We start from the raw sequence: 14,209 nt of genomic DNA on the forward strand, positions 1-14,209 counted from the left end.
GCCAGCGTTCCGAGAAGTGGACCTTGTCTTCGTCAACACAGCAACGACATTCTTTAGCAACATATGTTTGTGTACCCTTTGCTCACTCTCAACAAACCTCAAAAGGGAAGGAGCAGAAGAGAAAGAAAGTGTGCAAAGGAGGGAGGGGGGGGGGCAGGTATTCGCCTGCATTATTGGGGGAGAAGCGAGGAATAATGGAAAAAAAAGGAAGGGGCAGGGGAAGATGTCCCCAAGCTGTATGCGGGTTTTATTCGCGTTGACACGGTAGAAGGACGGAAGCATTGCAATGAGTCATTATTCCGCTGGGATTGAGGAGAATCGCGCCATTGTAATTCTCCAAGAAATGCATCACACGGTAAGCAGCGACTGAACAGGAGAATTTCAGGGTGAGCACGGCTAAAAATTCTTAGAGAAATGGCTTGAGTCTCACTGCTTGTCGTCGTGTACCTACTATATCGCATAGATTCGAGAGCTCACTTTGGAACTTTACACCTCTTGGCTGGAGTGCTTCGAACTTGTGAATCAGAACGACCATACATACTCTGTCACTCGGGGTGACCGAAGAACACGAAATTTGAGCTCATCGAAGTTGTGACCTGTGCGCCACTGCTTTTAGTAATTTCTTCGCCGCTTCCACGCAATGCCCGTTTAATTTAACATTATTTGGTTGTCCTGTTTCGTCAATGTATTTCTTGTGACAAAGCGAACATTCGAGCGTGCAAATAACGTTTGAGTTAGTCCAGGTAAAACTAGATTTTATATGATGAATGCGATCACTTTCAGTGCTTTTAAATACAACGTCATTTTGAAGGCGATTGCAAGTCATGCATCTGGGACTAAAACAAGCTGTTATGTGGATGGTGCGTTGGGGTTCACTTTTGCATGTACTAACATGTCTTTCAAGAATCTACTACGGCGATAGGTGACCACTGGCAGTTCGCCAAACGCTTTTCTGAGGCGCTTGTTGCTTGCTAGTATTTAATAATACTTATGAAGTATATTATTTAAGTTTGGGAACACATTGGAGTATTTTGTTATAAATGCTAGCGGCTGGTTATACTGTGCTTTAGGGTCTGTTCTAGCTAGTGACCTAATTTACATGTTTCGTTGTGGGCCTCATTCAGCGCGTCGTGTCTGTAATTCTTCTTTTCTTTCAACTAAACTTGTTTTTTCAGTGTTAATTTACAGGATATGTTATGCAGTAGAGAAAAAAATGAGATAATAGTGACAGACGCTTCGTAAAGCGATGATAAGTACATGTACTCGTATATTCTGTCCTGTTCACGACAGACCGAAATCTTGGCCTCTGTCTTACCTTGAGAATGAAGGGTTACGCGAGCTGCCTCTACGAAGTGAGTTCCGCTTTTTTCACTCTTGACAAAAACTTGGCTTCCCAAGCCTGTTCAAACTCGTCTGCGAGCTCAGCACCCAAAGAACCACGTCTGAGAAAGACCGCGTTATATTGAGCGTTTCAAACAAGAGGAAATCCTGTAGTTGGAAAGCGGATGCCGTCAGTGCTGACAGCTAATATTGCACAGGCTAGTTGTCTTTTAGCAAACGCCAACGAACTATCACGTCCCTTTGTTTATTGCTTCCGGTATACTAAAAAAAAAAAAAGATTCACACTAGCCGCTTGAATATAGCGCAAAATTACAAATGTGACTCATACCCCTTTTTATGTTGCTTCCTCAACCTTCCGCTGAAATAGTTTCTACATGTTTACTTTTACCTTGAGAACTTCTGTTAATCGTCATTTTCGTATCGGGCCACAATAAATGCAGTCTACCTACATGCTCTCCATACCTTGCAAAACAATCATTATGCGAAGCTCTGCAGTTGATCGTATCAATTCCGAAAATGTCTGAATTTCTTGACTCACAAAAGCTTTATCACAGCACACCAACACAGGAGAAAGCGATGTTTAGCCACGAGCATATAAAGCACTCGTAAGTTCAAGACGGAGAAACAACCTTTATTGCCTTTTTGATGGGGCCAAAGGCGGCCAGAGGAGTGGCAGACGGCCCCTCTGGCCTCCTGCCTTAGACGGCGGCTAGTCCTCACAGTCTAGCCGCATCCGTAGCCATCCAGACGACCTAGAACAGATCCTCTGCGTCGCTCATGAGCAGCATAGACTCTCACTGGTCACCCGCGGTAATTGCGAGTGTAGAATGGGTGCCATGTTTGTGAGTGTGCGTGACCTGTGGGCAGGCCCAGATAATGTGATGAAGATTGGCAGAATGGTTAGAGAGTGAACAGAGTGTGGATTAAGTATCAGGGAAGGTACGATTGTAGAGTTTAGAGTAAGGGAAGCTGTTGCTTTGAAGTAAGCGCCACATGGTATTCTGTCCCTTGATGAGTGAGCGAAAAGGAGGTGTGTACTTCAAGTGCACCTTGCGATAGTATTGTAGGATCTCGCCTTAAGTGACCATGCGGTCCCTCGCCTGCAACTCGTGCAGGTTGTCAGATGCGGCCGCGAGGTCGTCATTCGAAGGCTGATTGCCACAAGCAACGGCTGTATTCTAGCTGTCCTAAGTAAGTTCAGTGTGGCGTCGCGAGTGCTACTCTTTAGTGTCATTGACAATTTCTTTTGTAAATGTTTATCTCTGTATTTCTGGATAGGTGCTACGAGAATTCGCTACGATTAATTTACTTCAAGTTTCTTATTTTAGTTGCTTGATTTGTTCAATCCTTGGTTCACGTACTCTGTTTAACTGAAGTGAAACCGATCCTCTAGTTGCGTGTGAACTGGTTACTTAGGCAGCAACAACGACAACAGCGTATACCGACTGCACATGTGCCTGCAAATACGCATTTTTGATCAGCTCGCTGTGCACTGCGGTACTCTGTTTTATAAGATTTCCCCATTGTGTTAAAAAAAACCGTGCCTCAAGGAAAGGAGCGTCTGTGCACCTGTAAGTCGGGCCTTTCGAACATCCTAGAATGCCTAATGCAAGTAGAGTTGCGAAGTGCCCACTACGAAATAATCCTTCCTTTTGCGAGTTGGCACTACGGGTCCGTATCACAACACGCGCACCTACGCAGCTGCACACGTTTTCGGTGCTGTTGTTAATGATAATTAATTAGGCCTGTGGGCTTTGCAAGTGATGGACCTTTAAGTCAACCGCTCGCCATGCAATTCACGTGTTTCGAAGCCCGGGTGTGATTCTACGCTTCGCCACGCATTACTACATGTATTAATGAAACTCCTCGCACTACATACATAACGTTCATATAGTTTTTTTTTTTTTTAATGCGATTTCGAGCACAGGCGTGGCTCTGTGGTAGAACACCTGCTTGCCACGCGGAAGCCCTGGGTTCGATTTCCACTGCAACCGATCTTTTTTAAGGGCGAACATGTTATAGCCGGTCGTAAAATGTCCATGGTCACCAGAAAACTGTCATCATCAACGGACATCTGCCACAGAAATTGGGCAAGTTCCAGTACTCACCACTGGTCCACTAAAAATGAAGAAGGCAACAGTTAGCCAAAGAAAAGGCTGCGAAACGATGGCGGCGAGCCATGAAAAGATAAAAAGAGAGAAAGACATAGACAGAGAGAAAAGAAAGCGATAGAAAGAAAGAGAAAAATATAGAGAAATAAAGGGAATGAAGGAATAAAAAGATCGAAAGATTATAGACAAAGAGAGAACGAAGGAGAGAGAGAGAAAGCGATAGAAAGAAAGAGAAAAATAGACACCAATAAAGGGAATAAGGACATAAAAAGATAGAAAGACATAGAAAGAAACAGAAAAGAAACACACACGAAAGAGAGATAGAAGAAAGAGAGAGCGAGATCGAAAGAGAAAGAAAGAGAGATTTAAAAAAAAAAACAAAAGAAAGGGTAGGAGAGAAAGAAAGGGAAGAAAGGAAACAAAGATGGGAAGAGTGGGAAAGAAAATTGGATAGAGAGAGAAAGAAAGAAACAGATACAAAAATTGGCCGCGTATCTGCGTGCTTCGCTGCAAATGTCGTCTAAAGACGATAGAAGAGGCGCTGCGTGAGATATGGACGCCATCTGGCAATACGTCGGGAAACACGAGTGCTGTGTTGCGGGCTGGTAGTCCCGGCGCAGCGGCAGGGGAAGACCGGTGGTGACCAACGCGACCGGTGCACGGGACGCCGGCCAGCCCGAACACGCTGTTTGGCGCGATGCGCCGAAGGAGAAGAAACGTCCGCACTCAACGAGTACTCTCCACACGTCGCCTGGGTAAAACAGGAATGCCAGAGCGGCGCCCCCTGTCATTCGTACAATACAATACTGAACCGGAACCGAAACACAACATGAGCTTGTACAGAGGGCACGGAGGAAGACAAGTTTCAGCGCAGTCGCATTTTCAGCGCACCTTAAGAAACTAGGGTTGTAACATTGTAGGGCGAGTAGGGCCAGAAGGACCGTCACGACGAAAACCTGCCTCCTCAGTCGTATTCGCCTGGAACGTTGGTGTAGCTTCGCGTTCCCTCCTCCGCTCCTGGCCTTTCCGCAAAGCTACTGCCTAAGTACGAAGGCCCCTACCGCGTCCTACGTCAAGCATCCCCAGTTAACTATATGATTGAGCCTGCTCAATCATCTACGGACCGCCGTCGTCGCGGCCGCGAGACTGTTCACGTCGATCGATGAAGCCGCATTATGACCCACCAGTTGTACCTGTTCCTTAGGTCGCCAGGATGGCTCCTTTTCCGCGGGGGGAGTGATTTGTAACATGGTAGGGCGCAGACAAGAACGCCTGCGAAAGAAGAAGACGAAGACGGTTGTTGTTGGCGCTCGCGCTTGCTCGGCTTGGACCGCTGATCGCTTCAGCTGTGGCAATCTTTTAATAAACGCGTTACTCTCTCAACGTTAAACACATACCATCAAGGTCTTTAAAATTGCGTATCTATGTATTTTCTGTTAAAGGAACACACCGCCTAATACTTACGTAGTGATGTTGCGCCTCAGATATGCGTAATGTTTGCTTTTTGATCAACAATGTACACAAGTATGAACCTAGTCAGCCGTTCACGATGGCTGGCCCTTGGGCAAGTGGTTCAACTTTGGCCGAGTGGCTGAATCGAGGGACGTGCCGACAAACAGAAAGACAGACAGACAGAAAGACAGACCAAAATTTCTGCGTTTAAGTTCCCCAAGAAAGACTATCGTCTTTAAAAAATAGATAAAAAAAACAGAGAGCAAGAGAAAGAAGAAATAAATAAATAAATAAATAAATAAATAGCCAGGAAAGCCACCCAGCTGCGCTCTTGCTCCAGGCTTGCCACCACTAGTGTGAAGGTGCCACAATTTTTTTATTGTTTCTTTATTTGCATCTATCTCAAATTTTCGCTGACGAACAACGCTCATTTTTCGCGCTCTACCAACGACACCAACGCTGACACCGGAATTTCTGCGAAACAAGCTCTTGAACGCCATCGTGTTAAAGAATAGACGAGTGATCTGCGAAGCCCTCAATCGCAACGTAGAGCGGCGAATGGATGACACATCGCTTAATGCCTTTTTTTTTTTTTTCGTATCCTAGCTCGCTTAAAACTGCGTCAGAGCGAGCAGGGCCAGAAAAAAAATGTAGAGTGCCGTATACGAGGGTTTGGGACGGGAGAGAGGGCTGACTTACCCCGCGACATGCATTACTCCTACGCAAGCTTACGTGGGCGCATAATTGTACTGTGTAAATGAGGCGAAAGAGAAATCAGAAGAGAAAAACTTGTGATGACGCAAAGGGCCGCACTTTGATGTGCTCGGGCAGCGAGATCAGGCCTGACATAAAAATAACGTGCCGTAGAAAATATTCGCCACAGGATGAGGCATGCGTCTAGTACAGCGTAAGTCCGGAAATGATTTATGTTATTATAAAGGAGTGACAATATTCGCCCATTAAGAGCCGTAGAAGGCGTCGACCTCTTCTGCGCTAGGATTCAAACAGGTGGCTGAAACAAACGACATACTGATACTGCCACGCGCTTCTTGTTCTATTTTTAACGGCGGAGTTGTTTAAGCCTCATAGCAGGGAACAGCGCAGAAACACGAGACAAGAGAGGTGACAGGACTTGGCGCTGGCTAACAACATGAGCGTTTATTTTCGTAAGTGCACAAATATATACGCTTTTTGGGAGAAGGAAATAAACAAAAGAGAGAGGGGGGAAGTCAACGCATGCGTCCCAACTAGTCCATGACGGTGCTATGATCACGTGCGGAGATACTTAATTTCCTTGTCGGTTAGTGCGATCGATGGTGTGCTTACACATGATGGTCCAATGGAATGAATTGCGAGTGCTTCATAGATTTCGCGGGCACGGCTTTAAGCCGACCGTTAGTCCGTGCAGAGTGAACAGAAAACTATCATCATCATGAACAGGCAAGCACTCTTTTCGCCCTCCTCTTCACCTCCTGCTGCGCTCCCAGAACACGTGCGCCCATTTGTCCGGCGTGGAATGCCATAACTTTCATGGAGTAGAGAGCGACTAGAGAGAGAGTGAAAGAAAGAGGGAGAGAAAAACAAAGAGATAGAAAGGAAGAGAAGAGAGAAGTTTTTTGCGAAAAAAGATTCCTAGTGTGGCGGCATTCGAAGCCGCGTACCCATGATCGAAAGGCGAGCGTCGTAAGCACTCGGCTATCCAGGCACTCTAGCAGAGCATGCCACAGCCTTGTATAGTATAGTAGAGCAAGGGGGTGCGAAAGTGAAGTGAGGGAGAGGAGGAGGACAAGGAGAAAGGCAGAGAATAAAACGTAGCATAGAAAGAAAGAGAAATAGAGAGAAAGCAACAAAGGAAAGGATATATATATATATTATATATATATATATATATATATATATATATATATATATATATATATATATATAGATATATATATATATATATATATATATATATACACTCGCACAAGATTTCAAATGACGTTGGACGGTAGATGACGTACGTACGCAAGCGTGGACGTGAGCTCGCTCTGTAAGCTGACAAATTTCTCGTGCTGTAAGCTGACGATTCATTTTTCATTTTTGCCGAAAACGTTTAATGACCGTCTGGCAGTGTACACGTTGCAAGTGTAGAAGGTAGGTGAACATGGATCGGTAATGGTTCAGGTAGGGCACAAAGCTTTGCAGTAGTGACGGAGTTAAATAAGTCACGCATTAACGAAGTGTGCGTGAAGAGGCCAATGATGTCTGGCAATCGGAGTCGGAACCTCTTGTACCATGTATCTGCCCCACGTGGCTTTTGGTATATACAATCCTTCACAAATCCTTCGTCGGTGTCTGTTCTGCGCTGGGCTTGAAGAAGCTCTCGAAGTTGTGTACTGGGAACTTTTCCCCTCGTATTTCTCGGTAGAGTGTCCGCAAAGTAGATTCCGCCGTGCAGGTGCTTGAAACTGGTCATTCTCTCTGCGCGAGGGAAATGTCAAGTTGTATTTAATTTCGGTGCATTAAATTAGGCACCGTGACACTACCGTCCGCAAGCAAAGTGAATTGCGACATTCAGTAAATATTATTTAACATAACTGGAGAGATATATGAAAGGAGTTAATACACACGTAAATTGGCCATGCTGGCACTTCGGGTTGCGGGAATAAATTGAAACAGATAAAAATTCGCCAAGTGCCGGCATTCATTGTACCTTAATTCTATTCTTTGCCGCCGTTCACCAGCGGTTTGAGATGAACCCTACCCACGTTGTCAACGAAACCGGACGTGAGTGGTTAATTAGAAGAGTGGAACAGAATAGAGCGAAAAGAATCTTTACACTGGGATTCCTTCCGTATGATTTATAGTTTGTCAATGTCGGAATATGCGGCGTGTAATGCAAGTGTCTTAACCGTTGCAGAAGCATTTGGCGAAGTTTGAGCATTCGGATATTGTTTGCATTGCTCATAATGGAAGCCAACACTAATACGTTTGAATGACATTACAGCCCTGCCATTGTTTCTTTTAACACTCTTTTCAAGTGCCAACATCGTGTGCGCCGTCTAACCGAAGCAGCATGCAGCCATACCATGTAAAGTTGGCAACACTGTGGGCAATCTCTATGTAATCGCCATATATACATGGACAAGTAAAGCAGAGCAATTTAGATCCCCGTTTTGACACAGTCGTACCAGCCACGTGAAGCTTCAAGTCGTCGGCGAGCTTCTGATCCGGGGTGTAGCCGTTTCTCGTGACGACTATAGCAGCCGGAATGTCCTGGAGATCTGGAGCAGGTATTCCCGTTACGGACACGTCTTCCACCGCTTCGTGTTCCATGAGGCAATGTTCGGCCTCCGACGCAGAGAATTTCCTCGTCTGGCAAATCAGCATCGTCTTCAATCGACCGCACAGGAACAGCCTACCATCGTCGTCATAGTAACGGAAGTCACCTGCAAGAATTGTTTGTTATTGAAGCACGTTGCTCTCGAGGTCATTCTGCTTCCCATACGTCATGTCACCATGATAGCTTCGCGAAATGGCGCATATGCTGCAGAAGTTACTGATATACAACCGACGTAGAACATTTTCTGCAAATTAGCTTGTAGTTCACGTCGCATCACCTGCCTAATTCACAGTAGTCCAAATCCTACTCCAACTGTAATGCAGAGAGCATGCCACGTGATATTTTTTTTTATTTCGTGAGCATCTGCAGGAAGCATAAAAACACTATTATACCTAATAGATAGAAAGTTCGAAACTGTGTAATCGGTTGTTTTGCAAACCGACCTACAACTTTCTAACTGGAATTTTTTGCCAAGCTTCGTTGCTCTAAAAGTTAGTTAATTAATCTTGCTTAATTTAGAAGAACAAAAAAAATAGTGCGACTTACTCCATGCTAGAGCCAGAAACATGCATTTGGTCGCGTCTTCATAGAGTGCGTCGGCATATATTAAAGGGGTCATGTACCACTTTTCGAAGTAATGATCTAATGACCTCAGTATCGGAGTTTACTGCCTCCCGGATCGATTGCCGCAAAAATTTCTCGAATCCGTCAAGAATCAGCGGAGTTACGGGGGTTTGGCGCACGCTCTCAGCGCTTTCTCTCTTTTCTCGTGCCGACGAGCCCACTGGAAGCTAGACAGGGAGGGATGGCACGGGGGTAAGAAGTTACGTCAGCGCGCGTCATGAAACGCGATCGCTCTCCCGCTGTGATTCGCTTGCGCGAGTGCGGCTACCGTGTACTGAGGAGTGCGGCGCCGGCAAGTGGCGGCACCCCGCGGCAAGAAGCGCATCTGATCCGAACGCCGCTCTCGATTTACGTCGGCTATCGGCCAATAAGCGCTATGTCTCTTGCGACGTAATCTGGCAGATCCGCGACGTCAACGTGCAGACGCCCCGCCCACCGACGAGAGTGGGAACCGGCTTCTGTTTGAAAAGAGGGCGCCTGAGGAAACGGCAACTTCGCGCTTTGCTTGTGGCCTTTACGCGGCGCGCACGACTGTAATATTTGGCAGAGCAGTTCATAGCCGTGTCAGCTTTCCGCAGGATGTGTTTTTTCAACAAGTCCAAGGGGTGCTTCATGACCCCTTTAACACTCTGGCTTTCTGGCTTTAGTTAGCTGGGGTACCCTGTATAGTCGCTATGAACCATCGCAGCGAGTACGCTACATCATGCTGCGCCGTTATTGGTTTTACAACAGTAGGAAGAAATCAGAGACTTTGCCCAAAGTATCGATGACTATATAATGTTCCTGTATTCTGACACCCTACTCTACGCCAACGAAGGCAGCACGAAATCTTAATCCAACTATCTCCTAACAGCAACGCCACATCATTCAAGCGAGCATGCAATATTCCTGTATACTGGCCTGTCGCTTACTAATCGTATATTGCGGTTACTGCTGCACATATGATAAACGCTTTATTTTACGGCCACAAGAAACGAACAACAGTTCATGAAGCACGAAGCGATGGAATTTACACTGCATGGAGTAAAAACGGCCAGAGTTCATCTTCGCCGGTTCTTTCACTTTCCCACAGCGCTATGGAAACGCCGCATTCCCATGGAGGCAAAATGCTAGAGGCCCCTGTGCTTAGATTTAGGTGGACGTTAAAAAACTCCAGCTGGCCGAAATTTCCTTAGCCCTCCACTAGATCAACTCCGACAATCATGTAGTACTGTAGCTTTGGGACGTAAAACCCAAACAAGCTCTATTAAGTTCCCCGACTCACCAGTGCTTCTTACCAGTGTGCATTCAGCCGTGTTTGTCGACAATACTAGCTGAAGCCGTAGAATCTCCGTAGTAAGCAGTCGTGCCGTACGGTGTGTGGAAAAGAACGTCTCCGCATTGCGTAGGCCCGAGTACTTCGTCGCTGACTGTGTGGATTACCTGGCATTTCATAAAGTGAAAGACCGTAAAACACATGTTTACTGAACAGCACTCATGAGCTCATGGAGTGTGCGGCGATACAGTGGGTTAATTTCGTAACATTTATTGGTACCCTCAAGGCCAATGACATCATAGAAAGGAGCGAGTAAAATAAAAATGGTAGTAAAAGCAAGCAAGAGACGCAGCAGACTAACAAAGATACAAGTTCTTCGGCTGCTAATTATGTAGTACTAGCTAGTGTTGTTTTAAAAGGTTGATGGTCTTCAGTGATGGCGATGCTTCCGGGAAGGCGGTTCTAATCCTGTGATTTGCGCCGAATAAAACTATGGTAAATGTAATCAGTACGACAGGAAATAATTCCAACTTTGTCGGAGTGGTCAATATGAACAGAATGGTAGGACGGGACAGAGACGGGTTTTTCTCGTTTATTACGCAGATGACTGTTACGGAAATAGGGAGGAAAGAAACAGAAAAGGAGAAGGCAGGTAGGTTAACCAGAAACACTTCCGGTTGGCTACTCTACACTGAGGGATCGGGGAAGGGGAATAGAAAGACAAGAAATAGAGAGGAGGGAAGGGGAGGAGAGAAAAAATGAGAAGTAAATTTTGCGAAAAAGGCAGAGCCGAGAAAGATAACGGCGAGAAGCAAGTGATGGTAGACTGAGAGTTTGTTTCATGGAACAGATGCTACAGTTCGGTTGGGGTTGTAAAGAATAAATTGAGTAGAGTGATTTTGAACAAGTTCAAGTCAACTTATTAGCATAGCAGAGTTCGGGTCCCATACAGCGGAGGCGTACCCAGTGTTAGAGCGGATTAATGTTTTTTGGAAAGGAGCAGTTTCAGTGATTCGGGGGCAGAAGAAAAATTACGTCGAACGTATCTGAACATTCGGTTAGCGTCGTTTATTATATGGTTAATATAGTAGGACCAAGTTAAATCTGAAGGTAGTGGTAAGACGTTACTGACTCCAGGATGGTGCTATTAAGTTGGTACGCTGATGGACGAGACGCAGTACGGGATACACATAAGAATATATGCATTTATTACCGTTTACTGTCATTAGCCAGTCGTTACACCAGTCAGAAATGGCATTAAGATCAGTTTGCAATGTGGTAATGTTCTGGTTGTTAGTGATTTCACGGAGCTCAACACAATCGGCATACAATTAAATATGTTAGAAGTAGCGCACTGGGGTAGGTGATTGTTGTAGATTAAGAAAATAAGGGGTCCCAAAACCGAACCTCGAGGCACTCCGTGATCGACTGATCTACATTGCTGAAGAAATTTACCTCAGCAATGTGGACGTTCGCCCTAAAGCTCTTGGGGTGTACCATGTTGTACCTCAACTATACCTTCTTTTTTATCGTGAGGTGAATATACACGCCTCTGTATTCCACTAAGCCTGCACAAGTGCGTTGCACTTCTGAGCCTGATTCGTCCTTTCCCACCATCATTTTGGGAACGATACACAAAACATTCAGAGTTAGTTTTCATGTACTTTCAAGGAGAAAAGAGTTTGCAGGGTTGAGTGAAGTAGGGGGTATGCTGCTATTTTGTATAATACAGTAGCACCTCTATTTTTTTTAATGTTGTATTTGAGCAAAGCCGTTAAACATTAGTGGTACGGCTAATTACGGTTTTATTTTTGCGTTTACTTTCCACATATACGAGGACCAAGAACCGGGGTGGCACGCAATTCTACAACGAAACTGCATGTATGCTCTCTCTCTTTTTAGGGGCGAAGCTCCTTAAGGCGGCACCCGTTCGTCCCTCGTAGTCGTCGTCATCGTAGTAGTGCGTAACAAGTCTTACGCTTTGACCTCCAAGGTGGTGCCGGTGGGAGATTTCTCCTGTGCGTTGTTGAACAATAAAAAATTCGCAGCGTGCGCGTTAACTAAAAGCCGAATTCCTCTGTCTCTCATTCCCCATTAGCAGCCATTGGCATGTTCCAGTAGGAAACGTTAGTAGAAGTAGAAGTGTAAGTGTTAGCTAAAAGCCGACTTCTTCTGTCTCTCATTGCCATTAGCAGCCATTGTTTACCTCCAAGGTAGTGCCTGGTGAGATTTCTCCTGTGCGTGATTAAACAATAAAAATTTTGTTCAAAACGCCGTTGATTGATGAAATAAACCAACGAAAGATGCCAGATGTTTTGTAAAAGCAGAACGAAAGAACGCCAGATGTTTTTCTTAAAGTGTAGTAGTAGTTGTATTTAGCCACCTCGCCCGATCGTCAACGGGCGAGGTGGACCGGCAACGGCGCGAGGACCCTGCCGTACGAGAGTTAAATCACACTAAAAGACATACTTTGCGGGCGATACACTCTAGTGAGCTTTCAACTTTTCGTCTTAATGTACATGATAAAGAAATTATTTCTACGAAAAACGCAAGGCACACCTTGAGCAATATATTTGGTTTTGGGACGCTAAATGGAACCATGAGGCGATGCGAAGCCGGAGCACTTGCACGATCGCGTTCCGTTGGCTTTCGGTGGGCATGCTACCGACTTCGCGTCGTGGAACGCGCGTCCTGTCTTCCCTCTAGCCTTGCCTTTAATTCGCACAGGGCGAGCGGGGAATGCGGTCGCTCTTGGCGCTCTTTCGCTCGGGAGCGGACTTCTTCCTTGCATTTCACCGATCACAAGTGATAATGAAGGGACCACGTAAACCAACAGTAGAATAAAAGTTTGATGTTTAATATATACACGATGTTTCACACTCTTTATATTATGTACTGGGCGCATTTCACGGCAGAGTTTCACGGTTTACAGATGATTCCCTCCGTAGCTTCGCCCCACTCATCATCATTCACCCCGTGGATATGCTGTGATTTTTTTTTTTATTTTGTGGCATTTTGTTTCTTGCAAAATTAACAAGGTCCATGAATTCAGAGCGGAATTCTTTAATGGCTGAGCTAAGCGTGAGAATAGGATTACCTTGACTTTTGAACGACTTCTTGACTTGACAAACGTAATGAAGCAGCACTTGCATTTTTAGGGTCACGTATTTCGGAAAGCAGAGATAAGGCCGTCATTTTTACGCCTCACTTCATTTACCTATATAGCGCCTTTTATTTTTTTCTCTCTTCCGTTCTCAAACCCAGCGTATGTACAAAAGTACGGCGTACGCATACCGCGGCAGCAGCTCCTGAATAAGCGGAATATAGGAATTTTCAGTGTGATTTCCCCTTGATCTCTTTAAGGCAGACGCGTGTGTTCAACGTAACTTCTTAAACGTCTGAGTATAGTGAAGCGGCTAATTTAGGCAAAGGCTACATTACCTTCATCCTGATTGCCGGAATCGGAAATCCCTGGCTCGTGCCGGAAGCCTCTCCGCTAGGTGGAACTGTCAAAAATCCTCCGGCCTCCGTCATGCCGTAGCAGCTGCGAAAGTCGCTCAGTGAAAAGATGTTGGCGAACTCTTTGGCCAAGGCTGGGGGCGTTATAGACCCAATGACGAGCACTTTCCTCAAGCTCTTTTTCAGTACAGTCGTCGTGTCCTCAGATTCTTTCAATGCATTTAGTAATCTCTTCAGTTTTAAAGGAAAGCCGAGCATGGCCACTGCCTGGAATAAATGTTCAAATACGCTAGCTGTTATCGCGAAACGACGTAGTTTTTCAAACAGTTAGTACACTGTAAACCACTTTACACCCGTATGGGTGTAACTTGGTGTCTATAACTCACACCCCTACACCCCAAAAAATAGGTGTACCAAGCAGGATTACACCTATACAATGGGTGTAATTTCAAACTTTCACCCAATGGGTGTGGTTGGGTGTAAAAGCATATTACACCCAAATGAAAAAAAGGGTGTAGGGTGTAAAAGCACATTACACCCAAACGAGAAAAAGGGCGTTAGGGTGTTTATGCACAATTACACCCAAACATCCAGGCAAAAATTTCCATAATTCGAGTGCTTCCCCCCTCCAAGTTGGCTCCC

General features: G+C 45.4%; 1 protein-coding gene across 1 annotated transcript in view; it reads right to left on the bottom strand.

Annotated features, from left to right (window-relative positions):
- The window catches only part of LOC119385853 (luciferin 4-monooxygenase), a 33,739-nt gene extending 19,914 nt beyond the window's left edge, over positions 1-13,825 (bottom strand). The window contains exons 1-2 of the mRNA XM_037653225.1: positions 13,550-13,825; positions 8,078-8,261 (exon numbers count right to left, since the gene is read on the bottom strand). Of these exons, the coding sequence (XP_037509153.1) occupies positions 8,078-8,261; positions 13,550-13,825 (460 nt within the window). The remainder of the gene's footprint in view (positions 1-8,077; positions 8,262-13,549) is intronic.
- Positions 13,826-14,209: the final 384 nt, after the last annotated feature.

The sequence above is a fragment of the Rhipicephalus sanguineus genome, chromosome 3 (genome assembly GCF_013339695.2).
Source record: "Rhipicephalus sanguineus isolate Rsan-2018 chromosome 3, BIME_Rsan_1.4, whole genome shotgun sequence".
Taxonomy (NCBI): domain Eukaryota; kingdom Metazoa; phylum Arthropoda; class Arachnida; order Ixodida; family Ixodidae; genus Rhipicephalus; species Rhipicephalus sanguineus.